The sequence below is a fragment of the Periophthalmus magnuspinnatus genome, chromosome 19 (genome assembly GCF_009829125.3).
Source record: "Periophthalmus magnuspinnatus isolate fPerMag1 chromosome 19, fPerMag1.2.pri, whole genome shotgun sequence".
NCBI classification, from domain to species: domain Eukaryota; kingdom Metazoa; phylum Chordata; class Actinopteri; order Gobiiformes; family Gobiidae; genus Periophthalmus; species Periophthalmus magnuspinnatus.
The window spans coordinates 15902374-15930353 of record NC_047144.1 but is presented as its reverse complement, the minus strand read 5'-3'; the positions used below and the strand labels follow the sequence as shown (position 1 = coordinate 15930353).

At 40.6% G+C, this 27980-nt stretch overlaps 1 protein-coding gene and 1 long non-coding RNA gene across 2 annotated transcripts; both read left to right on the top strand.

The window, feature by feature from the left end:
- Nucleotides 1-121: 121 nt before the first annotated feature.
- Nucleotides 122-10818, top strand: LOC117387825 (uncharacterized). The gene is made up of 3 exons (XR_004542790.2): nucleotides 122-137; nucleotides 1750-1873; nucleotides 10753-10818. It is a non-coding gene; the product is annotated as an uncharacterized LOC117387825 (long non-coding RNA).
- Nucleotides 10819-21192: 10374 nt separating this feature from the next.
- Nucleotides 21193-27846, top strand: LOC117387823 (glutamate dehydrogenase, mitochondrial-like). The gene is made up of 5 exons (XM_033985398.2): nucleotides 21193-21269; nucleotides 21827-21950; nucleotides 25478-25569; nucleotides 25836-25898; nucleotides 27327-27846. The coding sequence occupies exons 1-5, from the start codon at nucleotides 21258-21260 to the stop codon at nucleotides 27444-27446; spliced, it is 411 nt and encodes a 136-aa protein (XP_033841289.1). The 5' UTR covers nucleotides 21193-21257; the 3' UTR covers nucleotides 27447-27846.
- The last annotated feature ends 134 nt before the right edge of the window (nucleotides 27847-27980 follow it).

The window sequence follows — 27980 nt, the reverse complement described above, 5'->3', positions numbered from 1 at the left end:
CTTTAGTGAAATGAGCGCTCTAACCTGTCATATCTACTTTGACGTGTGCACTTGTGTGACTGGATGGCTTTGTAATTTGTTCCACTTTTTCCATCAATAGGAACCAATGTATGATCATTTTTGTCATGGTTATTCCTGTAAGTGAACCTTGTTGGAGCTAAATCTGAACAAATCAACTGTCACACAAATTCCTTATAGAACGTGATTTTGTCCTAAAAAACGTAGCTCTTTAGACTATTTTAGACTTTAGACTAGAATTCTGCTGGTTATTGATACCTTGCTGTAACATCATGCCGGAGGTGTTGTGCCTGTATGCCTATGGTGAATGCTGAGCAGTTACCATGGTAACACCATGCACACATTAGCAAAGACTGTCAAAATATTTTTTAAGATAGTCTGAAAACTCAAGAATAAATAAAAAAATGGATGTAAACTGCTCATTTTCGGAGCCTGTGATTAATATGAGCATTCATCATCCTGTTTATGAGTTTGATTTTCAACAAAAAGATGAGCGTGTCTAACTGGGAAACTGTTGGCTAATGCTAATATAATTTGAGAGACTTTTTTTAACAGTACAAAGTCATCTCACATGTTGTAGTTCCAGCTATGTCAGGTCTTGTGTTAAACTAAAGCTCAGATTAAAGTCCAACATTGGTAACGGAGCTTCTGACAGAGCAGTGCCTACAGTTAGCATCACACCCCCAGGGAATGTTGATGACATCAGCTGCAAAGTGTCAAAAATCTTGCATGCCCAATCTGTGTTTTTGACCCTCTTATTGGCCATTTGCACTTCACTGTTCAGATGAGGGTGACACATTTATAACCTTTTCCGACAGTTATCAAATTCATCTTTTTGTAATGGATGCATTGATGACATTACATTTTAGTTTTTTAATATGAAACACAATGACACAGGTGTACCATTGTGTACAGAGTATATACTGTATTTTCCGGACTATATGTCACTCCGGAGTAAGTGACACTGGCCAAAAAATGCATAATAATGAAGAAAAAAACACAAGTCGCATTTTTTGATGAAATTTATTTTACAAAATCTGAGGCCAAGAACAAACATTTTATCTTTAAAGGCGAGTATGTAAGGTAAATATTAACAAGTAAATATTAACAGTTAATCAGATAACTAAAGCATAAAAAACAAGCTAACACGTTTACTCTCCATTTCACTCCAACTCACTAAATCCATTGAAATCTTCATCCTCGTGTCGCTTCTGAAAAACTCCGCCAACTCTGGAGGTACATGAAGTGCCGCTTTCTCTTCTGTGTGGCTGTCATCATTTACCCCTCTTTTAGGGGTAATTTTTGTTCAGTCTTTCTCAGATGGCTTTTTACGTTTTCAATGGTACAGGAGTAGTAGATACTGGTACACAAGCCTAGAGTGTCCTTGTGTGGTTGTCAGTGTGACAATAATGAAGATGTTAAATTATTTATATTAATAATTTCGCATACACTGCATGGCCAAAAAAAGGTCACACACTTTAATATTTGGTTGGACCAGCTTTAGCTTTGATTACCACACACATTCACTATGGCATTGTTTCGATAAGCTTCTGCAATGTCACAAGATTTATTTCCATCCAGTGTTACATTAATTAGGCAGCGTATAAGTTGCATCTTAGTACAGGTTGCACCGCCGGCCAAACTGTGAAAAAAAGTGCCACTTATAGTCTGGAAAATATGGTACATATAAATATTATTTTTCATTATTCCACTCCGTTCTCTCTCTTACAGGACATGTATCTGAATGCTGGTGGTGTGACTGTGTCTTATTTCGAGTGGTTGAAAAATCTGAACCATGTCAGTTATGGCCGACTCACCTTCAAATACGAGAGAGACTCCAACTACCACCTGCTCAGTGAGTACTGCTCAGTTATTAAAGTTTAACAAACTTGACCATAGTACAATTTGATAGTACAAGATCTGTTTATTTTAGATACTGTTGAGAGCCTTATACATTTTGCAACTTTAAAACAATGCATTAAAAGAAATTCAGGAGTTTCATTTTCTTTTGCCCCTTCTTCCTCCCTCACCTTTTTTGCTCCCCTCCCCTAACTTGTTTTTATTTTTCATCTTGTGAAATTTATCAATAAACATTTGCAGATCATGATCTTCTCCCGTAATTATAAACTTCCCAGATCCATGTTGTTTCACTGTTCCATGTATTTTCTTAAGGAATATATTTTTCACACGGTTCCTACTTTCTTCTATTGTGGATGCTGGGTAATACTGGATTATTGCTTTTGTCCATTGAGGAATGTTTTCGTTTTCTGTAAAAAAAACCATGGCACCAGTTTCATTATGTCTTGTGTCATATTCATAAAGACAGTTGGGGTTATCCCTCAGTATTGCATCTGTAGCCTTTTTCTTCTCGTTCTTGTTTGGGGTTTCTGATATGGCAAACCTGCGCTGTAAGAGAAGAGAAATTTTCAAAATCGTGCATTTGAAAAATTTTAAAATGCATGTTTCATTTCTAATGTACTAGTCAAAAGTAATGAAATAATGCAAGATCCCTCTACTATAGTTGAATCAAAGGGCATTATAGCATTTATTTAATTAAATTATTTATTTTTAATTAATAATTAATTATTTTTTGTATTAACTCATTTGGTCCCATTTCACACAAGACTCTCTCCCAACTACAGAGTTGGTTCAACCTAGCTGTTCACTTTAAGTGCATCAGCGGACAAGTGTTCAATATCTCAGCTGTTTTTTTGAATATCCCATGGAATTCACAACAAATATATAGGCTCAGTAATACTATCCATTATCATTTAAAAAGTGTTTGTTTGTTTTTATGCGATAAAGTAATGGCTAAGTCTAACAGGAAGCTACATAAGTGTGTTTAGAACTACTTACTGGTATTGGAGATTCTGCTCGTGGCTGGACTCCTCCTACTGGGTTCATTTCTCGAAATGTATCTTTAAACATTTGCAGATCGCAATTTTCCAGGAATATAAACTTCCCAGATGGAAATTGTCTGACTGTTCCATGTTTTTTCTTGAGCATTATTATTTCCACATGTTCTTCGTTTTCTGCTGTGGACTCTGGGTAACACTTCTTTATTGCATTTTTCCATTCAGCAATTTTGTTTGTAAAATACATCACTTTCATCTTCATAAAGACAGCTGGGGTGATCCCTCAGTGTTTTATTTTTAATCCTTTCTCTCCTTGCCCCTTTTATGTTTTCTGGTATGTCAAACATGCGCTGTAAGAGAAGAGTTCAAAATTGTACATATTAGAAATTTTAAAATGTTTATTTTATTTATACTGTCCTAGTCAAAAGCAATGAAATAATGCAAAATTGACTTTACTTCGCCCTGGCCACTTTTGCCACTAAATGCTCCTAAACCACACTTTCTTCATGGAGGCTCTTTGGTTAAGCAGGAATCCTGCTTATTTCAATGGAGAATTTGGGAAAAGTTTTGCCACTAAAATTATATAATTTCTGTTAAATGTTAAATGTTCTATGTTTATGTGACCAACAAGTCAACATGAACACTCTGTGAGAGGTTTTAAAATGGCTCTGTAATCTGTACAGAGCTTGTTTGCTGTCAAGATCGGAAGTCCCATGCAAATAATGTCCAGGAGTTGATCTTCAGTCTTTGGACTGAGACATTTGATTAAATTAAGTTCCGATTTTGCAGTGACTGAGAGACAGCAGTACAGCACTGCAGGACACTAAGAATGACAGGGCTGAAGAACAGAAGGAGCACCTGTTGACTAGCCCCAATAACCTGAGATGACAGAGGACATGTATATATTATATATTCTGTCTGGTCTTTGTGGCATAGAGCAAAAACAATACTCTGGAAATAAATACCAAAACCATGTCCACTCTCTTGGTGTAACCCAGGACTGAGAAGATGATGAACATTTAGGGAGTGTTCTGCCAACACTGCTGACTGTTAATTTCATAATCAACCCATTTTCATACTTTACATGGGATTATTATAAAATCGTTTAGTGTGATGTCACTTCCGAGTCCAAGGTGCGTCAAATGATTGTAAGCATCTATTGTTTTCAATTTCCTCTTTTTTTTTTGTGACAAGAGATCACATGTTAAAGGGATTTCTATTGTTTTACGCCAACAACAAGGTTATAAATGTTACAAACTGTACAAGGTTGATCTAAGAAGCTAGGCTAAGCTAGTGTTAGCTGTGACAGGGCAGTCGGTGAGCTATGTAGCACTGGTAATCTGAATTACCAGTTCTACATAACTGCATTTTTTACATGCTTGATGCAATTTGTGGTTAAAATACTTTTCAAAGTTAGGTGTGGCATTTTGTCAAAAAACAAAGCTTGAAATGTGGAGTCACCGGTTGGACCTGAAAGTGACTTCCCACTTAACAATCATAGGTGAGTTCAAAATGTATCTTGGCTAATGGCTGGTTTATAGTCCAGCATCAGGCTCTGTGTAGCTGAAAGCTGACATCCTGGTCCAAACCTGAACCATACGAGCTTCTGCGGAGATAATCAGGGTGCACTGTGGGAATCCAAACATTGTAATTTGCATTCGCTTGCATATGAGCCCAGTATGATTGTAGCAGAAATATCTTTTTACTAGGTCATTACAAAAACTGTTGCTGTTTGAGCTGTTTTAATCAGTCTTTCCATATAGCCTTTGTGGATCAACCAATTTTGTGTGAGGATCAGCGGATACTAACTTTTTGGCTGAAGTGCACGTACAGAGCACATACATGGCAAACGCCACAAGCTTTCTGATTGGCTGTCGTTGGGGAGCTGTGCAGGATAGTAACTGGTACTTACTGGTATTGGAGCTGGTGGTCCTAGTGCTTGGGCCATGACTCTGTATAAAAATGTATAAATTATCTTAAAATTGACATTTTCATGCTAGTTTCTCATATGGTACTGCCTTTAAAATGCACATGATAGGTTAGACACATTTTAATTAAAGATTAACGTATCCTTAATTGATCCCTTGTGAGGGAAATTAATTCTGTGTATTTGGCCCATCCTTTAACCAGTGCCACTGTGGCAACCTCTCAAGAGCACTGAAATGCAACTTGACTGATGTAAAACTGTTCAATATTCATCACAGGTACTATCCCCCTAGTATTAACGTTTAATGCACATGATGTAAAGTTAACCTTATATTACTTGAATGTTTACTACTGTTTCAACAAAACATCTGCTCAGCATGCCCTGTTATCCTTATCCTTAAAGTTGTTAACTTTGCTTTACACCATGGCCAGTGAGACTTCTAAGGCTAATGCTAAATGTGAAAACCAATACTTGTGTCAAATTGAACAGCAAATGTCTAAACTCTGTAAATTTTAGGTAAAAAGGTATTCTATGATGTCATGCATTCAAGCACAGAAATCCTTCAGAGTAACAGTTTGATCTGATTAAAATATACTTGCCTAAAGTGGAACAGTTGAAGCCGTGCTGTCCAGGAAGCTCTGAGGAGAATATGAAGCTGGTGCCCTATTCTTTTATATTGTAACTAGGCAGACACAGCACAATCAAACTCCACCCCACTTTCATCATGTGTAATTTGAGCTTCACCTTATTTTGGCAAAAGTGGAGTCAGAGGTAGTTAATAGATCTATTGGCCAATGTAGAAATATATTATACCATTGTTGTGGAATTTCTAATAGTCAAAAAGTCTTAAAGATATAAAAATAAACAGAGAAGTTGTCTTGAATCAAAGGTCTGGTTTATTGAATCAATTGTGCACAATTGTCAAAGAGCTGTGTCCCTAACGGTGTCGTCTCACCCTCAGCTGACAAATGTAAACAATACAGAGTATTTATACCACCAAAACAGTCTTGCCAATTTGGTCTAATCGAAGTGGCTTTGACGCCAGACACAAAAGACATAACAACATAACAGATAGTATTATGAAGGTTAGGTCAAAATGATCCATAATAATACAAATAAAGATTTATGCTAAAGAATGCCATAACACCATATTTATTAAATCTTCATAATATTTGGAAATTATGTAATGGATGCACTGAAGCGCAAAAAGTTGATATGTTATGATGTTATGAATGAAAACTACAGTTGAAACCAGAAGTTTACATACACTTTTTTCTCACTGTCTTTTTATACACTCCTGTTCAAAATTTTAAGACCAGTTAGAAAATTGCAAGAATTCACATTTTTCCACTGTTGGATCTTAAGAAGGCGTAGTGCTTCAAAATGCAAAAAGAAGAAATGGGAATGAGACAAAGAAATAAAATTTTCAAAAAGGACTCAGTAATGAGTAGCTGCACCATTCTTGTTAATCACCTCAAAAGTTTGTTTCGGCATACTTGATGCTAGTTTTTCCAGGAGGCTAGTGGGAATGTTGCTCCAAGTGGTGAAGATGGCTTCACAGAGGGCATCCACTGTCTGGAACTGGTGTCCATTTTTGTAAACTTCCCTTGCCATCCAACCCCAAATGTTCTCAATTGAATTGAAATCAAGGGAACACGCAGGATGGTTCAAAAGAATGATGTTATTTCTCTGGAAGAAGTCCTTTGTCAGGCGGGTATTGTGAACTGCAGCGTTGTCCTGTTGAAAAACCCAGTCATTACCACACAGACGATGGCCTTCAGTCATGAGGGATGCCCCCTGCAACATCTCCACAGCCAGCTGCCAATTAACGCCTCTGCACAACCTGAAGCTCCATTGTTCCATTGAAGCAAAAAGCCCCCAGATCATGATGGCGCCCCCTCCACTGTGCCGAGTAGAAAACATCTTAGGTGGGATCTCCTTGTCATGCCGGTAATGTTGGAAGCCATCGGGGACCGTCAAGGTTAATTTTTTTTCTCATCAGAGAATAAAACTTTCTTCCATCTTGCAATTTCCCATGTTTGGTGCTCTTGTGCAAATTCCAAATGGGCAATGTTGTGCCATTGAAGGAGACAAGGTCTTTGAAGATGTTTTTGTTATTAAAACCCTTCTCTCGCAGATGCCATGTATCCATCTCCTTCTGCTTATCTGGGGCCGGGTCGCGGGGGCAGCAGTTTAAGCAGGGACTCTCAGACTTCCCTTACTCTAGACATGTCCTCTGGCTCCTCTCGCCTCTACTCCGAGCTCCTCCCGTGTGACTATGCTCTCCAATCTTTAAGGGTGGGCCCAGACACCATCCAATCCACACCAATCCATTTTGGCCACTTGTATCTGCGATCTTGTCCTTTTAGTCATTACCCAAAGCTCATGACCATAGGTGAGGGTAGGAACATAGATTAAGCTGTAAATTGAGAGCTTTGCCTTTTGGCTCAGCTCATTCTTTACCACAACAGTCCGATACAGTGACAACATCACTGCAGACGCTGCACCAATTTTCCTGTCAATCTCACGCTCCATCCTTCCCTCACTCGTGAACAAGACCCCGAGATACTTGAACTCCTCCACTTGAGACGAGGACTAACGACGCACCCGGAGAGGGCAAACCACCTTTTTCCGGTCAAGAACCATGGCCTCAAATTTGGACAAGCTGATTCTCATCCCAGCTGCTTCACACTCGGCTGCAAACCGCCCCAGTGCCTGCTGCAGGTCCTGGCTCAATGAAGCCATCAGGACAAGATCATCTGCAAACAGCAGAGATGAGATCCTGTGGTTCCCAAACTGAACCCCCTCCAGCCCCTGACTGCGCCTAGAAATTCGGTCCATAAATATAATGAACAGAACCGGTGACAGAAGGCAACCCTGACAGTGTCCAACATGCACCGGGAACAGGTCTTACTGCTGGCAATGCGAACAAAGCTCCTGCTCGGGTCATACAGGGACCGGACAGCCCTTAGCAAAGAGCCCCCATACTCCCAGAGCACCCCCCAAAGGGCACCACGAGGGACACGGTCAAATGCCTTCTCCAGATCCACAAAACACATGTGGATTGGTTGAGCAACCTCCCATGACCCGATGGAGAGTATAGAGCTGGTCCAGTGTTCCGCGACTGGGACGAAAACCACACTGCTCCTCCTGAATCCGAGGTTTGACTAACGGTTGGATTCTCCTCTCCAGTACCCTGGAATTGACCTTAGCGGGAAGGCTGAGGAGTGTGTTTCCCCTGTAATTGGAAAACATCCTCCGGCCCCCCTTCTTAAACAGAAGGACCACCACCCTGGTCTGCTAGTCCAGTGATACTGTCCCCGACCGCCACGCAATGTTGCAGAGATGTGTCAGCCAAGACAGCCCCACTACATCCAGAGACCTGCGGTACTCGGGACGGATCTCGTCCACCCCCGGAGCCTTGCCACCGAGGAGCTTGCAAACCACCTCAGTAACTTCAGCCAGGGTGATGGACAAGTCCGCCTCCAGGTCCCCAGTGTCTGCTTCCTCCTCGGAAGATGTGATTTTGGGATTGGGTCCTCAAAGTATTCGTTCCACCATCCAATAACATCCCCAGTCGAGGTCAGCAGCTCTCCGCCGGCACTGTAAACAGTGTTGGTGAAGGACTGCTTCCCCCTCTTGAGGTTTGCCAAAATCTCTTTGAGGCCATCCAATAGTCCTCCTCCATGGCCTCCCCAAACTCCTCCCAGCCCAGAGCTTTTGCCACCGCAACCGCATGAGCAGTCAGGCTGAAGAAGTCCTATCGAGCCTTGTTGGCCAATGGTTGTGAGACGGAGTTGGCACCCGTGACAAGCTTAATTTGGTCCGAGGATCATCCCTTGTCTTGACAGATATCTTGACAGATAGCTAATCAGATCTTCTGGCTCAGGGCCGGTGAAATTTTTTTTGGGTCTACCACTTGACTTTTTAAAGAATTTTAAAATGGCTGTCTTACAATGTGCAACCTCAGCAGCAATGGTATGCTGCGAGAGGCCTTGCTGATGCAGCTCAACAATCCGACCACGTTCAAAGAGAATTTTTTTTTTTTTTGCCTTTGCCATCAGGAGGTCATGCCAGTGTGGATACCTGACAGAAAATAACACTGACTCTGAAGATTTGGGATTTTAAAAGCTGTGATCAGCTGATGAACAGTGTATATCAGTTTAATGGTTGTTTGTGTGTTGTCTGACCTGCCATCTGTCTGGTCCAGGTGTTCCTTCCTATCTTTGTTGAGACACAGAGGGGACAAAGGTCATAAACTCACACTAGGAGGTATGGGTGCAAGATATGGGAATTGCTAAGTCTTGGGACCTAACGCCTGAACAAACAACATAGGTTGCGGGGCTGTCCTACAGTTTTATAGTTCTGTAGACTATAAATATAGGTGAGTTTCTTTGTTTGTGGTCTTTCTCACATTGGCTCAGAGAATACCCAGACTCTGTCTGCGATTGGCATATACTCTCTTTTTGTAATAAATATCATTACACTATCAGAGCTTGTCTTTTGGGTCATTTCCTGAATACATCCCACTCCGGACCACCGGGCTACTATTACAGGTGAGCTGCTCTATGTGTAAATTAAACTACATTTGCAATAATTTGCTTACTCAAATTGTTTTTGTCTCACTTCCATTTCTTCGTTTTGCATTTTGAAGGACTACTTAGAACCTTCTTAAGATCCAACAGTGCAAAATGTGAATTCTGGAGTGTATAGTGTATGTGTTTGACATGAAATTTGACCTAAAACAGGAAAAGTTTAGTCTATTAGGATTACCGAAATTATATATATATATATATACATATATATATATATATATATATATATATATATATATATATATATATATATATATATATATATATATATATATATATATATATATATATATATATATATATATATATTTATTTATTTATTTATTTATTTATTTTTTTTTTTTATTTTTTTTACAGTTTTCATTTCATTACATTTCTTCAAAGACAGATGTTTACATACACTTCTTTAGTATTTGGTACCATTGCCATTAAACTGTATACCAAAGAGAAGCTTGTGGAGGGATAACGGAAATGTTTGACCCAAAATTTGGCCGGCATTTTGGCCCATTCCTCCTGACAGAACTGGTGCTACTCAGCCAAGTTTGTAGGCCACCTTGCCTGCATATGCCTTTCCAGGCATGTGTTCCCTTTTTCCTCCTAACATTACAATGCTCATTATGGCCAAACGGTTCAATTTTAGTTTCATCAGACCACAGGACATGTCTTCAAAAATTGTCCTTGTGTGCACTTGCAAACTGTAATCTGGCTATTTTGTTTCTTTTGGAGTAATTGCTTCTTTCTGCAGAGTGGCTTCTCAGCCCATGTTGGTATAGTACTCGTTTCACTGTGGACAATGACACACTCTTACCAGCTTCAGCTAGCATCTAAACCGATGACATCATCATCTGGGTTTTCCCAAATTGTTTAAATGCATAGTAATCTTACTGTATGTAAAGTTCTGACTTTGAAGAATGTAATGAAAAATCATCTAAAAAAATCCTTCTCTCATTCTGGCATTTAGCATATAGAAATCATTTTGGTAATCCTAACTGACTTAAAACAGGAAATGTTTAGCCTGATTTCATGTCACAGTGATGCGTCTTTTTATATATGTATGTAAACGTCAGGTTTCAGCTGTACCATGGTTGAATTTAGTTTTTTATAGGGACAAGTCAGATAAATGTGGAAGAAGTCAAATTTAATGTGTAACTTTAATGAAAATCTATTAGCATTTGGCTAGTTGGCCAGTGTTAATGTCATATTGGCATATCTTGTTGCTTAGATTAGGTATTTTATGTACCTTTTTTATATTGAATAGCTGCACCAAATCTCATTATGTCAAATATTTTTTTAGTTTAATAAGTTTTTGTCACAAACTTAATACAAATATTTTTAATAATGCCTTTCTTCTGTCCAGTGTCGGTGCAGGAGAGTTTAGAGGGGAAGTTTGGGAAACAAGGAGGACCCATCCCCATTGTGCCCACTACCCACCAGACTCGAGTCACTATAAGTTAAACACAACAGTTTAAAGGAACTGGACATGATGATGACTGGACTTGATGCTGCAAGTTCAATTCATTTATTTTTGTAACGCCCAAAATCACAACAACAGTTGTCTCGAAGGGCGTTCATGTTTTGGTTGATGGGGGAAACCGGAGTACCCGGAGGAAACCCATCCAGACACGGGGAGAAACATGAAAAACTCCACACAGAAAGGCCTGGTGACCCGGGGATCGAACCAACCTTCTTGCTGTGAGACATGAGTGATGGCACTCAGTCACCGTGCCGCCAAGACACAAAAAACAAAACAACAGGAAGAATCAGACACAACAAGAAAAATCAGACACAACAGGAAAAATCAGACACAACAGGAAAAATCAGACAACATAAGAAATCGGCCAGGAGACCAGACGAGGAGGAGGAGAGCCGGGCGAGGAGGAGGAGAGCCAGGCAAGGAGGAGGTCCAACTGTCATCGGGGCATCTGAAAGAGATACACTCCACAGGGGGAGTGGGACAGGGGACAACATGTGAATAGCATTGCTGATGAGAAAATAGGGCAAAGTAGAGGATAGTGCTCAGGTTGCCATACTTCCCCCAGCTAGTTACTCCTACTGCAGCTTATCTTATCCCGGGTTTTAATAACCCTAACTCCCTCACTAAGTAACCTGGTCATACGCTATACCGAAGAGGAAGGTTTTAAGCCTGGTCTTAAATACAGAGACTGTGGGGGCCTGTTTAACATCAGCAGGGAGTTGATTCCATAGCACAGGAGCTTGGTAACTGAATGCTCTCCCTCCCACTGTACTTTTGGACACTCTAGGAACCACTAATAGTCCTGCATTCTGAGAGCGGAGTGCTCTGTTTGGCTGGTACGGGACAATAGCATCTTGCAGATAGGATGGGGCCATACCGTTTAGGGCTTTGTATGTCAGGAGGAGGACTTTGAATTTGATTCTAAGCTCGACAGGAAGCCAGTGCAGATATTTTAGTACAGGACTGATGTGGTCTCTTCTTTTAGTTCCTGTTAGGACTCTGGCCGCTGCATTTTGGACCAACTGGAGGCTCCTTATAGTACTTTTGGGGCAGGCGGCAAGCAGGGAATTACAGTAATCAAGTCTGGAAGTAACAAATGCATGGATGAGTTTTTCAGCATCGTTTTTAGGTAAAATATTTCTAATTTTAGTTATATTTCGCAGGTGAAAGTATGCGGTTTTACAAGCTAGGTTTATATGGGCTGTGAATGAGAGATTTTGATCAAATAGGACTCCAAGATTTTTTACAGTAGGGCTAGAAGCTATATTCACATTGTCGAGTGAGAATATCTGGTCTGACAGAGAATCTCTTTGACCTTTGGGACCAACGACAATGACCTCTGTTTTTTCAGGATTTAAGAGCAGGTAATTCAAGGTCATCCAGGTTTTGATGTCCTTCACACAGGCACTGAGTTTATCTATTTGATCAGTCTGATTTGGTTTCATTGATAAGTACAGCTGAGTGTCATCAGCGTAGCAGTGAAAATTAATGCCATGTTTTCTGATAATGTTACCCAATGGCAACATATACAGAGTAAATAGGATTGGACCAAGCACAGATCCTTGTGGAACACCACAGGCTACTTTAGAACAGGGAGAGGTGCTCTGGTTTATACTAACAAACTGGTACCTATCTGATAGATAGGATTTAAACCATTTGAGGGCGGTCCCTCTGATTCCAATGTCACATTCTAACCTCTGCAGTAGAATGTTGTGATCAATGGTGTCAAACGCAAGTGGCATCGAATGCAAATATGGCACTCATGTGTCTTTGTTATTGGGTAACAATGGCGTGTTTACGCATCACCATGGCAACACGGTTATAAAGTTCTACGATGCCAAGTAGGACTCAGGCACAGTTTACACTTAGGGTAGCACAATAGACCTAGCCTAGACAGATGTAAGGCAGTGTCCACCAGTAATCTGACCAGAACTAAAGAAGTGGCTTGAATGAGCAGCCAAATATCTTCACTCCTACAACGTTTTGTCCACTTTCTGTGGAGTCCACTTATTCATCTTGTACAAAAAGTCAAAACTTTGGGGGATTTGAAGAAAACAATTTATTTAGTCCGACAGTTTATAAAATCAGGGAATCTACTTTGAACTTAAATGTGTTTGTTTTGTATTTTGCATAATGCCCCAGGCAATATAGCTCCTAGGATCATTTGGGTACGCAAACTACCCCACCACGATAAGGTGGCAGTTCAAGAGGAGGAGTTCAAGTATCTTGGGGTCTTGTTCACGAGTGGGGGACGGATGGAGCGTGAGATTGACAGGTGGATCGGTGCGGCGTCTGCAGTCACTGTATCAGACCGTTGTGGTAAAGGAGCTGAGTGGGAAGGCAAAGCTCTCGATTTACCGGTCAATCTATGTTCCTAGCCTCACTTAAGGTCATGATCTCTGGGTAATGACTGAAAGGACAAGATCGCGGATACAAGCGGCCGAAATGAGTTTCCTCCACAGGGTGTCTAGGCGCTCCCTTAGAGCTAGGGTGAGGAGCTCGGAGTAGAGCAGCTGCTCCTCCACGTTGAGAGGAGCCAGTTGAGGTGGCTCAGGCATCTATTCCGGATGCCTCGGGAGGTGTTCCGGGCACGTCCCACTGGGAGGAGGCCCCGGGGAAGACCCAGGACACGCTGAAGGGACTATGTCTCACGGCTGGCCTGGGAACGCCTCGGGATCCTCCCGGAAGAGCTGGAGGAAGTGTGTGTGGAGAGGGAAGTCTGGGCCTCCCTGCTGAAACTGCTGCCTCTGCGACCCGCCCCGGATAAAGCGGAAGAAAATGGATGGATGGATATATATTTACAAGAAAATTATCCTTATTGTTCATATTAATCAAATTTCCCTTTATGCATTTTGTTTTTGGTAAGGGTCATAAATATCCAGTCAGTTTTGTTAGCTCACTAATAAAGCAATCATGCTAACATCTTAATCAAATTTAACTAGCACTTCTATTTAGCATGTTAGCATATAGGGTAGTTGTACATGGCTTTTAATATAGTTGTTATTTTGAATTAATATTTTTATTCTGAGACATTAATATGAATTTTAGTATCTTGGTATAAAAACATACACAATTTTCCTTCCCTTTAGTTAGGGGTTAGAGCTAGTAAATACTACGCTAACAAGGCCATAGTTTGTAATGCTAGCCTGACTGGACTATGTGGCTATTAATGTTATATGATAGAACCTTTCTAGTACATGCAGTTATCAGATATAAATCCCGTAAACATTCTTGCTAGGTTTCTTTGTTTACTTTAGATTATAGGCTACATGCTAGCTAGACATTACCACTTGGACTTACTGGATGTGCTAATTTCTTCCCAAGTTATCATCAGTTAGGCTTGTTTGTGGTTTTCCGAATGCGATATCCTGATTTGTGGTTTATATTCACTGCTATTTTGTTCTGTGTGGTGTACTGTGTTGTTGGTACAGGGTCAAAGTTCCACAATACTTTACTTTAGAGCTCATGCAGTTGTCGTTATGCAATCCCAGTGTGCAAGTCAGAGTTGAGTAAAGGTTTAAAAGGTTGGTTCCTCTCCTACACATCGAGAGGAGCCAGCTGAGTTGGCTCGGGCATCTGCTCAGGATGCCTCCTGGATGCCACCCTAGGAAGGTGTTCTGGGCATGTTCCACCGGGAGGAGGCCCCGGGGAAGACCTAGGACATGCTGGAGGGACTATGTCTCTCGGCTGGCCTGAGAACGCCTTGGGGTCCCACCGGAGGAGCTGGAGGACGTGTCCGGAGTGAGGGAAGTCTGGGAGTCCCTGCTTAGACTGCTGCTCCCGCGACCCGGCCAATGTTCCCTCTAATTTCTCATGAGTCTGAGCAAACACACAAACTCCCTGAGTGGTCCCATGGACCAGTGTGAGCAACATCAGACGTGTGCACTGTGGTCATGCTGCATCGCATCCATCCAAGTTAAATGGTTTATTAAAAGAATCAAATTACCGCATTTACATTTCTGTTATAAGACTTTTAATTAAGTGCTTTAGCCACTTATACAATGAAAATGACAAAAATCATGACCTGTGTAGTATGTTAATGCTATTGGAAGTATAAATATTTAATTTTAACTATGGCAAAACATGAACTTCCAACCAAACCAAGACAACTGTAAACTCCAATGTTGAAAACACACTTCACATTTTTATGATAAAGCTCTGACTTGTATTATGAGTATAAGCCATTGTGTGAAGCTTTTGCTGTGACTGAGTGAGATTGTCCTACTGTGTCTGGGAGACAGTCCGTTAACTCTTTTTCAGTATATGACACGATCATTTGATTTTTACAACTCATGAACTAGTGACAGTCAATGACCAATACACACTGAGAGGAATCTGTATCTGCACACCCAGCTGCTCTATTACTGTACATTTAAATAACATATTAAAACACAATATATACTGTGTATTTGTACATAACATATATTCAAAACAAGTGGTATGGGTCAAAATAAATATATATTTACAAACCACACACTGCAAACAGTGAACAAACACACACACTTCAAAATGTAAACAAACACACACTGGAAACTAATAATACACTGTACATGTGACAGTGTGACAGTCATTCTGTGACAGTGGCTCAGTGTTTAGGGGTTGGAGGATCGAGTCCCGCTCGGACCAACTTCTCTCATTGTGTCCTTAGTTCTGTCATTGTGTCCTTAGGCAAGACACTTCAACCAAGTGTGTGCGTGATGATTGGTGGTGGTCGAGGGGGCACAGATTGGCATTAGCTAATGCTAATAATTACACATACTACATATTTGACCCACAATTAAGTCAATAGCAGAATAAACCACGCATCCAGGAACAGCATCCAGTCCATCAAATCATAAGGTCCCTCTGCTCCTGACTCCACCGCGAGATCTTCACTCGGTTCCACAAACCGCTCCAGGTCCAAGATGCCTCTAGTTTAACTTGTACGAACATCCACAGGCTGTGTCTCAATTCGCCAAATGCACCCTTCAAGGGTCCTTACGAAGTACTCTTCAAAAGTGTAGTTTCAAGGTTCCGGTCGAGAGTCTGCCCTCCTCAGTGTAGCCTCCATCTAACTGAAGTGGGACAGGCCCACACCACGGACCGCACTTCCACCTCTGTCTTTGAGCGTACGATACGTACATTACGTACGTTATTTTTAATGATTTATTATTTAATAGAAAAAAAGTCAAGATGTCGTCGTCACAGCCGTTTCTTTCTGTTTAAATTGAATATCAATAGGTAAATATAACGTGGGCGAATTGAGACACAGCCACAGTGTCCTCGGTCGCGTACTTCCTTTGTTTTGTCCGTTTCCCCATGTTTAAAACGCAAAACTGCTGCAAAACAGTGCGTAACAGTGCGACCAAGGGCGGGCCGTCGGAGCGTTAAGGGGTTAAACACTTAGCATCATTAGAGAGTTTTCACTCCACATCGGCCACGGCCGTGTCCCAATTCGCCAAACTGGCCTTAGAATCACCATTCAAAGTGTGCATCGAAGGGCAGTTATGTTATTTCCGGCGCGACGAGGGCTGTCCCATTTCAACGCACCCTACTGAATGCGGCCGACAAACCTGCCCTTCCCTTTGCACCGTTTCCATGGAGATCGGACGTAACCGAAGCGTGCATCCGTGCACACTTCCCGCACTTCTATATCCCATCATGCACCGCGGCTGCGCAAAAAAGAGAAGAAAATGGAGTCCGTTGCACAATACACGTTCAAATGTTCGTACTGGTTTACCTCATCTACAACAGTGCGACATGAAACTGTTAAATCTGAATAAAGATCTGTACAGGCCGTGTGTTTGATGATTAAAAAGGAGTTACATGGAATAAAGGAATGTGCAGTTATTGCTAGACAATAAGAGACATTATTATCATTAGAAAATATTACTGCAATAAGAATAATATAAGAATGTTCGTTTCTATTGTAAGTGTCAAAGACCAAGAGACTGAAACTTAAAGTCAGAAGAGTTTAATGAGTTGCACACAGGTAATGTGAACAATGAAGCAACGGACTCTGAGGAAAGGGCAGAAGAGAGTCCTGAGACGTGCACAAAATCTTTATGAATTCCGGTACATTCCATAGGTCTGCGCCCCTCGTGGGCACGTGTCATTTACTTTCGTGTTAGTAAATCAAGACACTAGCTTGATGTAGCGCTGCACTGCTAGAAAATACCTTATAATAATCAAATGAAAAGAACTGGCACGGCATAGAAGGGAAACAGCGCCCTCTACTGTTATTAAAGTGGTGTAGCCACTGGCCAAAATACCAAACCATTAAATTGCAATTTCCCACTTTATGTACAACTAATCAGTGTTCTCTGGTTTATAGACTATGAATGTCAAAATGATATTGTTACCTCTGTCTCTGTTATTATGTTTTCACAAGGTATATTTTGTTAACCCTTTAAAGTTATGAAGTAGCTACAATTGAGTAAAAAAATCACCTCGAACGTTATATTTGCCTATTGATATTCAATCTAAACAGAAAGAAACGGCTGTGACGACGACATCTTGACTTTTCTTCTATTAAATAATAAATCATTAAAAATAACGTACGTAATGTACATATCATACGCTCAAAGACAGCGGTGGAAGTGTGGTCCGTGGTGTGGGCCTGTCCCACTTCAGCAAGATGGAGGCTACACTGAGGAGGGCAGATTCTCGACCGGAACCTTCAAACTACACTTTGAAGAGTACTTCGAAGGGACCCTTCAAAGGGTGCATTTGGCGAATTGGGACACGGCCCACATCGGCATTGGGACATGAGGACGCCTGTCAATGACGGTGATAAGCTGCACAATACGTATGTGAATCACAAAAGTGGCTGGAGCAGCTCGTCCCCGGTCACACTCACTGACTCACATTGAAAAATAGCGCAGAATGAATTGTTGTGTATTTATTTTATTTTCAACTCCTGTTCGATTTTTTTGTGCACAGCACAGATTTTCTGTGCGCGGAGACCGTGTCAGCAGTGCGCAATTGCGCACGCACGCAGTTTAGAGGAAACAGTGGACCCGGCCCCGGATAAGCGGAAGAAAATGGATGGATGGATGAATCACATTTGGTGTGTTTGAAAGTGGCATGTCCAAAAAATCTGGCCTGGGGTAAATTTAGTTGAATAACTCAGCGCTTAAGTCCAGACAAATGTTGAATTATTAAAGTTATGTTTCTATTGAACTGAGCAATACTGTTAGCCTAGCCTCCAATGAACAGTTGCAAACATGTGGTATTATATGAAACCTTTAAACCAAAACTAGACGCATCGTTTTTTGCCATATAACTAACATAGAACATTCATATTGGGGCAGTGGAGCCATATTGGTTGACCAACGACAGTTGATGCCATAGACTGTGTGTGTATATATATATATATATATATATAAAATATATATATATGTAACCGGTTCATATATATGTATAATTTATGTATAATTACACAAAATGCTGCTTTTGTTTGTCACAGTTTTGTCCATACCTGGTATTTTGATTTTATGTGCAGCCTTGGTCCTCCAGCCGCTTCTTCTTTGTTTTGCTTTCTTCTTTGTGTGTCCCTCGCCTTGCTCCTGGTATAAATTCGGGGTTTGACTCCCGCCTCTTCCCTTTGCAAACCGGTATTGGGAAGAGGTCAGTCATTCATTGTAATCCCAAGTGTCCTCTTTTAATTTATCTTTGTTTACATCTGTGGTTATATTTTATTTGTATTTAAGTTATTATTGAGCTGCTCCTGTATTGTTTCGTTGTTTTTGTTTGTTCATGTGAGCAAGTGTGGGGAGTTGTTGACTTTGTCCATTGTCTTCTTTTGTATAGTGTGGGCTGGACCGACGGCACATGTTCATAAAGTTTTATAGTTTTTATGAAACAGATCAAAGGTGACTCCAAAAATTCCCGCGGTGTCTTGTGGCTCCTTAGCACCCTTACAACACAACGCAGAAGTCCACCGGTCACACACACACACCCACACCCCCACACACACACACCACACACACACACACACACACCCACACACACACACACACCCCCACACACACCCATATATATATATATATATATATATATATATATGTAAATTGACATGACAAACATTTTAAGACCAAAATGTTAGCCATTAACCCGCTCTACATGATCCTGTTATTTATATTTTGCTGTTGTGTCCCTAAATCACAATGAACGGACAAATCAGACACCTTCTTTCCCAGAGGTTGCGCTGCTCCCATTAGCAACAGGTTTGATTGACAGCGTTGCTAAGTGCCAACTCTGCTAAACCAGCGGTGCGACTGGGAAGGCGCTTTAACTTCAACAGCCTCGCTCTCCCTATACACTATGTGCATAATTATTAGGCAAATAAGTATTTTGACCACATCATCCTTTTTATGCATGTTGTCATACTCAAAGCTCTATAGGCTTGAAAGCCTACTACCAATTAAGTATATCAGCTGATGTGCATCTGGGTAATGAGAAGGGGTGTGGTCTAATGACATCAACACCCTATATCAGGTGTGCATAATTATTAGGCAACTTCCTTTCCTTTGGCAAAATGGGTCAGAAGAGAGATTTGACGGACCCTGAAAAGTCTAAAATTATGAGATGTCTTGCAGAGGGATGCAGCAGCCTTGAAATTGCTAAGATTTTGAAGCGGGATCACAGAACAATCAAGCGTTTCATGGCAAATAGCCAACAGGGTCGCAAGAAGCACGTTGAAAAAAAAAGGCGCAAAGTAACTTCCCAAGTATTGAGGAAAATCAAGCGTGAAGCTGCCAAGATGCCATTTGCCACCAGTTCTGCCATATTTCAGAGCTCCAACGTTACTGGAGTGTCAAAAGCACAAGGTGTGCAATACTCAGGGACATGGCCAAGGTAAGGAAGGCTGAAAAACGACCACCACTGAACAAGAGACACAAGATAAAACGTCAAGACTGGGCCAAGAAATATCTCAAGACTGATTTTTCTAAGGTTTTATGGTCTGATGAAATGAGAGTGAGTCTTGATGGGCCAGATGGATGGGCCCGTGGCTGGATCAATAAAGGGCAGAAAGCTCCACTCCGACTCAGACGCCAGCAAGGTGGAGGAGAGGTACTGGTATGGGCTGGTATCATCAAAGATGAGCTTGTGGGACCTTTTTGGGTTGAGGATGGAGTCAAACTCAACTCCCAGTCCTACTGCCAGTTCCTGGAAGACACCTTCTTCAAGCAGTGGTACAAGAACAAGTCGCCATCTTTCAAGAATGAACACATGATTTTCATGCAGGACAATGCTCCATCACATGCCTCCAAATACTCCACAGCGTGGCTGGCCAGTAAAGGTCTAAAAGATGAAAAAATAATGACATAGCCCCTTGTTCACCTGATCTGAACCCCATAGAGAACCTGTGGTCCCTCATGAAACGTAAAATCTACAAGGAGGGACCTCTCTGAACAGTGTCTGGGAGGCTGTGGTTGCTGCTGCACGCAATGCTGATGGTGAACAGATCAAGAAGCTGACAGAATCCATGGATGGAAGGCTTTTGAGAAGCCCCACTCCAACTTCCAAAAATATTCAGCTTCGATATTTGTGAGTCTTTTGGGTTAATTGAGAATATAGTAGTTGTTCAATAATAAAATTAATCCTCAAAAATACAACTTGCCTAATAATTCTGCACACACTGTAGCTGCTAGCCTCAATCAACTTCATTTGACTCACTTAGTCCACGTTTTTATACAGTCTATGATTAAGTGTTTCCTTTTGGAGTTTGTTTACATTAGCAACTACAACCAAGATGGCGGCAGAAATCGCTCATGAAAATTGTCTTTTTGAAATAATTTCATCAAGCTAAAGAAGGAGAAACTATTATAATGCTGAAGTTGCTTTGTGATTTGTACATGTTTGATGGGGAGGCACAGATACAAGACTGGTATGGGATATCTGTACTGATATTTCTCATTTAAAGTCACTACTAAGTATCTGAACCAATATGCAATCCATCAAGAAATTCAGTAACAGTTAAAAAACGTATTTGGATCATGTTTTCCCTTATGTCGTTTGTGTTTTAAGGAAATGAGGTATATTAAGTCTCTGCTCTGGTATATGTTGATATCTGAATCAGCAGATACTTAAAGCCAAAATATCGACATTGGTACCAGAACAGAAGAAGCTGGATCAGTGCTTCCCTAATGTTTGAGGGATTTTCCTGGTTAAATAAAGTTAAAAACATTGTTGCATTGGCTTTTAGAGTGACGAACAGTAAGAAACTGGAAGAAATGAAGTGAATTGGATCCATATTGTGTTTACAGCATCATAATGTAAAAAAACAAATACATCAGTTTTGAAATGTTTTAAGAATTAAATTTTGTTTTCGGCAGATCATTGCTGAAGGTGCCAATGGACCCACAACTCCTGATGCTGACAAGGTCTTCCTGCAGAACAACGTCATGGTTATTCCTGTAAGTGAATAAAACTGAACCGAACTGAACTGAACTGTTTTCAGATCTGTAATGATTATCAGATCAGATAATGTTGTTTCCTCGTCACAAACAGACCTGGAGTTGTTTTGTTTCATTCACACATGTTTAACACACAAACCCTACATATTTCTCTCAAACACTCCGCATTGTGATGTCATGTGGTAATACAGGAAGTGCTCAACTGTGTTTTTAAACTTCATACACCTTCACTAGAATCATTTGGCAAAACCTACGGCTTATCCAATCTCTACTGAACTAAAGTTAAAAGGAGCTGTTAAATGGAAAACTCCCACTTCATGACATCACACGGTGAAAGAGCATTTTGAGCTTTGGAGATGTAGACAGATACTCCAGGTATGTTTTTAAGAAGGTAACAGCATTATAACATGGCTCTCTCAACTCTCTTGCCATCCCACTGTCCTTCTTTCCTGTCTGTCTCCCTCCTTCCTTTGATCCTCTCTCTGTCTCCCTCCTTCCCTCTGTCTCTCCTTATATATCTCTCTCTCTACCTCTTCACTCCGTTCTCTCTCTTACAGGACATGTATCTGAATGCTGGTGGTGTGACTGTGTCTTATTTCGAGTGGTTGAAGAATCTGAACCATGTCAGTTATGGCCGACTCACCTTCAAATACGAGAGAGACTCCAACTACCACCTGCTCAGTGAGTAGGAATATTTATACTTTTTTTTATCATCCAGTAAATGAAGATGGAAAAGATTAAAAGATGAAAATTAATCAAAGACAAATCGGGTGCCTTCTTTCCCAGAGGTTGCACTCGCTTACGTTGGCAGCAGGTTTGATTGAGTTGTTGAGGGAGTTGTTGCTAAGCGCCCACTCCCCGCTAAACTAGCGGTGCAGGCGGGGAGCGGTATTACCTTCAACAGCCTCACTCCGGATTGGCTCTTTGGAATGCCGACCATGAGTATCATAACAACCAAATATGGAACCCTGCTCCAAATTCTTCCCTCTACTAGGCTCGATGAGCTTCATTTTCACGGGATTCTCTTACAGAGACTAGAGGACGGGGTGGGTGTCTCCAATACTGCACTAAACTGGTTCAAGGCCCATCTAGAAACTGTCTTAGATAATATGACCCTGACCTGTGGGGTGCCCCAGGGGTCATCCTGGGATCCTGTTTGTTCAATCTTTACACGCTGCAGTTAGGACACATTATTTTCGTATTAAATGGCCTATGACAACTATGCAGATGACTCTCAGATTTGTGTCTCACTGGCAGTAGGTGAATATGGTGAAACAACTTTCTCCAGCTAAACTCGGACAAGACTGAAGTCATAGTCTTTGGCCACAGAAACAAAGAGAAATGAAGGCTGTTGTTGCCTGGTCAGTGCTTCTTATAGAGATATCAGATATGACAAAGGAACATTTTAACCTAGACAACTGCCTTGCAACTTGGTGTTAAGAAAAGAGACATTGTACTTTTTATATTTTTTTAAACTTTTTTTAATATTGCATGATTTTTTTTACAAGGTATAGTTTATAGTGAAGATGCATAGCAAGAAAAATCATTTCTGTCTAGTAATACTAAATCAATGTCCAACAAAATGTATTAGCAATATTAATAAATGTGATGTTGAAGTGTAATCATCGCTAAATTATTCTTTAATATAACAAATGTGCATATTTAAACTTAAAACTAATGCTTAAGCTACCCAAGTCATCAGAAAAGTCCCTCTTAATGTATGGTATGAGATTCAATCTTGTCACCTAAACTCCCTATTACAGTTCAGCATTGTGATTTCTGACAGCATATAGCAGTGCTCTCCCTTTTGCCCCTCTGTATTTGAGTGAGTGCATGCGGATCACTGTGATGCCGGCATCATCATCATCTGGTGCATCTCTTGGTCCCTCTGCTGGTTGGTTTTGTGCTTGTGGCTGCGGTGCGTCTTGCAGACTGATATTTCTCATTTCAACCTCTAGCAGCATTTGGTCAAATTCTTCTTCAAATACATTTAGGTCTTCCCTTGTACCATACACCACTACTCTTCCATTGTCCTCCACACGTGCAGTTGCATTACAACTTTTTTCCAGGTCTTGAGGTTTGAAGTTTAGCAGAACATCCATCCAGATGTCTATGTTGTCTGTTTGAAACAGCAGGTTCTTTGTGGTCTTGTAGAGAGTATTCTTGTTGTCTTTTAACTGCTGTTTCCTGGCATTTTGCTTTCGGGTGCTTGTTTGTTCCTCAAGTTGAGTGTAATCAAATTCTCGAGCAGGCATCTGCAAGAAATTAAATGTGTATGTACTGCTTTACAATTACCATTTATCCAATACATATTACTTTCACAATGCAAAAAGAATAAGACATGATTTTTTTTTTATCCTGCAATCTACCATCTAGTATCTTGTGTTATTACAGCATTGGATTCTCACATGTGAATGTAACTTGAGATTTTAATCATCATTTACTCACAGTGAAGAGCAGATTCTCCTTTTTGTCTCAATGCTGCAAAAAATACACATAAGGGGATTTAGAAGAAACATAAAAGAACAGAAATATAATTGTATTAATTTCTTCAAATACAGAAGTGCTTTTTATTTGGGTAGTTTCTAAATACATCGATTACCACTCACTCCAGTGCTTGCCACCCAACCTAATGATGCATTACTGTTTTAGTAATAGTAAAAGCCAAATGTTAAATCTGTCAACTGGTCAAAAAGTTGTAAGAGTGAAGATGTTTCGCTGCTCATCCAAGCCACTTCTTCAGTTCTGGTCAGATTACTACTGGACAATGCCTTAAATCTATCTGAAGGAAGGAGCTAACTACAATGAAACTGAAAACAGCTTTTGTTTACAGTTTCTGTTTGAAGGCTAGATCTATTGAGCTACACTAAGTGTGAACTGTGCCTGAGTCATACTCGTATTCATCCAGCTCTTAATGGATGCTTTCACACAGACATGATCAACCTCCCCAATACATCTTGTATTATAAGGAGAGAGACCACTGTCCTATCCTCACTGGGGACAGAGACCACTGTCCTATCCTCACTGGGGACAGAGACCACTGTCCTATCCTCACTGGGGACAGAGACCACTGTCCTATCCTCACTGGGGACAGAGACCACTGTCCTATCCTCACTGGGGACAGAGACCACTGTCCTATCCTCACTGGGGACAGAGACCACTGTCCTATCCTCACTGGGGACAGAGACCACTGTCCTATCCTCACTGGGGACAGAGACCACTGTCCTATCCTCACTGGGGACAGAGACCACTGTCCTATCCTCACTGGGGACAGAGACCACTGTCCTATCCTCACTGGGGACAGAGACCACTGTCCTATCCTCACTGGGGACAGAGACCACTGTCCTATCCTCACTGGGGACAGAGACCACTGTCCTATCCTCACTGGGGACAGAGACCACTGTCCTATCCTCACTGGGGACAGAGACCACTGTCCTATCCTCACTGGGGACAGAGACCACTGTCCTTATTCATTGACTCCATACTTGGTTGTAAGCTATGACCACTCCAACTATCACATCATGGGAAATGTGCATTGCAACGGAGCGGAATTTGTCACTGCCATCCCTGATTAATTTAAAATATGCACTTTAAATAGGAAATCCTTTTTTGAAATAATTGTAGCCCTACTAAATGGTGCTCTAGAGTCCATAGTGTAGTCAGATACTCACCGAGGTTGCGGCTGGTGCTGTGATGTTGAGCTGTAGATGCTTGTGACTGTATCCAAGTCTCCCTCTTTTATATGGTCACTGACCTGCAGCAGCACAATCAAACACCAATCACAAACTGCCTTTATCGTGGCATGAAATATGAGCTGGATTTTATTTATTTTTTTGGGACTATGGCATCCAGTGTGTGGCTGATTATTTGTCATTGTGCCAGTAATCCACCTGTATGTAATGGCATTTGAAAAATGTGACTTACAACTCCCATATGCCTAGTTTTATGCTAAAACTAGAACTTTGTTTGAAAATGGTTAACTGTAGATTACCATGGATACATATTATTTACAATAAAAAGGTTAGGTAATGTCTTATTGGCATTTAAAAACATACTTTATGTACCTTTTGTATTTATTAGTATTTGTAATTTATCATTTATTAAGAGGCTGGTTGCTTTGCCGTGATCCAAATGGGAGTAATTCAAAATAGCAGAAGATGAAACTTTCTGTACTATTTATAAGTTGATGTCCCTTTTCTTCTGTCCAGTGTCGGTGCAGGAGAGTTTAGAGCGGAAGTTTGGGAAACAAGGAGGACCCATCCCCATCGTGCCCACCGCTGACTTCCAGGCTCGAGTCGCTGTAAGTTGGTTGAGTCAACTGTAAAGGTTAAATATTGACTGTTCCTTTCTCTTTATTGGCAATGTATACTGTTGTTATACTGTTCGATATTTACCCACCTTGCCTGTTTGAATGTGTTGTCTGGGTGAGTAGGTTGATTGTTCTGATTTTACTATGTAGCTGAAACTGAAGAATTATGGAGGAGAGGAAGTGAATGCTTAAGAAAGAGGCAGTGAGTGTTATCCATTTTAACAGCTTCTTTTAACATTTTATTTGATTTTTTTAAGGGTGCGTCAGAGAAGGACATTGTTCACTCAGGTTTGGCCTACACCATGGAGCGATCTGCCCGGGTTAGTATTTAACATGGTTTAAGTTTTATACACATTAAAGGGCCCATATTACGCTATTTTCTGATCCGTTTCCTCATCACACTTTGTGCTTTCTGTCTGGTATTCAATAATGCCATTAGAATTAAGTACATTTGAGTCCAACACAACCCTTTTAATTCCCGCTGATAAAAAATAGAAAACTGCCTTCTAAACTTTGTAGGTGTCCTCTGGGACATCAGTGAATGGTAAAAAAAAAACATGAGATTGTCAGTTGTGCCAAATTTGGTGCTGAAAAAGTCCATGCGTCCTGAGCCAATCTGGTGCCCACGTGCCACCCCTGACCTATAATAAAACTTAGACATTTTACATGAATTAAAAAAATTTATACATAATTATAATTATATTTAATTAGGTTATTGCTATTTTTTAATTCATTTTTTCTCCTATAAATGTTTTTGCTGTATTTATTTTTTTTGGATATGGAACATGGAAAAGCTAACACTAGAAAAATGGCTGCAAGCATGCAATGTATGTTGGCGAGGCGGCAGGGTTAGGGGGTCATAAACTGAAAACCATATCAGAGTACCTCAAACTTTAGTAATATTAGTAGTTACTAGTATTAGTAATAGTATTGTTTATGACCGATTTATCCAAAACCTGGAGATTTAGTCCTCTGGAGAAACTTGAAAAAATTGTCTCCCCTGTGTTTTTTTCTACTAAAAGTATAATTACATTTTTTGCCTAGTTTGGTGATATTAGTTGGGGGGATATTTGGAGTATATGGTATTTATGGTTTCAGAAGATTTTTTTTTCTTTCCACTGATGTGCAACTTGCAAATGCATTTGTTTGTTAAAAAGCTAGAATTTGATAAAGTGGCCGAGTTTGAGTCGTGGTCATTTAATCTCAGAATGATTTGGCTGTTCTACTGAATTTCCTCTTATTAAGATATGTGGCATGTTGGGGTTGCTAATATCTTATTTTTAAGAGCTTGGTTGGGCGTGGCAGTGGGCTGATCTGGGCCCAGCAGTGAGCCCATAGGGTTTAAGGGGTTTAACAGAAAACTCTGTTCCACCTTGTGATGTTGTGTGGTAATACAGGTAGTGCTCAACTGTGTGTTTTTAAACTCCAGTAGAAATGGGCAATTCCAGGGCATCATCCAAATGATTCTAGTGAAGGTGTATGAACTAAAGGTGAAAGGATCTGTTAACTTGAAAACTACCACTTCGTGACATCACAAGGGGAAACGGCATTTTGATATTTGGAGATGAGAAAACTAACTTGTGTTTTAGAATAGTGTTCGAGATTTTAATTCTTATTAATACTATTCTAAAACTGTGAAACAACCTTTGTTAAGTTAAGGACAAATAAAATAAGTCTGGAGCGACTCTAAAATGGTAGGTGCATTGAATCGATGTGGAGAAGTGACCATTTTCCTTTGTGCTTTTTAGCAAATCATGCGCACGGCCAGTAAGTACAACCTGGGCCTGGACCTGAGGACGGCTGCCTACGTCAACGCCATCGAGAAGGTCTTTAAAGTGTACAACGAGGCTGGACTCACCTTCACATAGACCTGATCCGTCAGATCGTTTACGCCACATCGTTCTGCTCATATCCTGTTTATGTTTAGTCCCGGGCTGCGTCCTCGTTCATAGTTTATTTAGTCCTGTTCCCTGTGCGCATGCATCCACTGTTCTACAGATGCCTTATATCAGGGCTGCTCTGAGAGAGACACAGCCACTTTAACTGCATTTCATTAAAGGGATTTATTAGATTTATTAAAAAACAAATTGTAATGATTAAAAATAATTGTTGTAGTTGTTCGTAGCTTCAGATTTGGATCAGTTCAAACTTGAGCTGGTTCTGCAACAGCTTTTTCTTTGTAACCGTCCAGTTCCTTCACAAAGTTGTTTATCAATAAATTACTGTATTTTTATTTTCATTGTTTTTCAAAACCAATAAAATATTAATGTGAACATTTAGTCAGTGGTCACTCTTATCAGACATAATACTTTTACTTCAGTTACAACTGTACTTAAGTACGTTTACTGTAATTGGGCAAAAATGGGCATTGGATTTAAAATTTTTAATTCTGTCATTTTTGC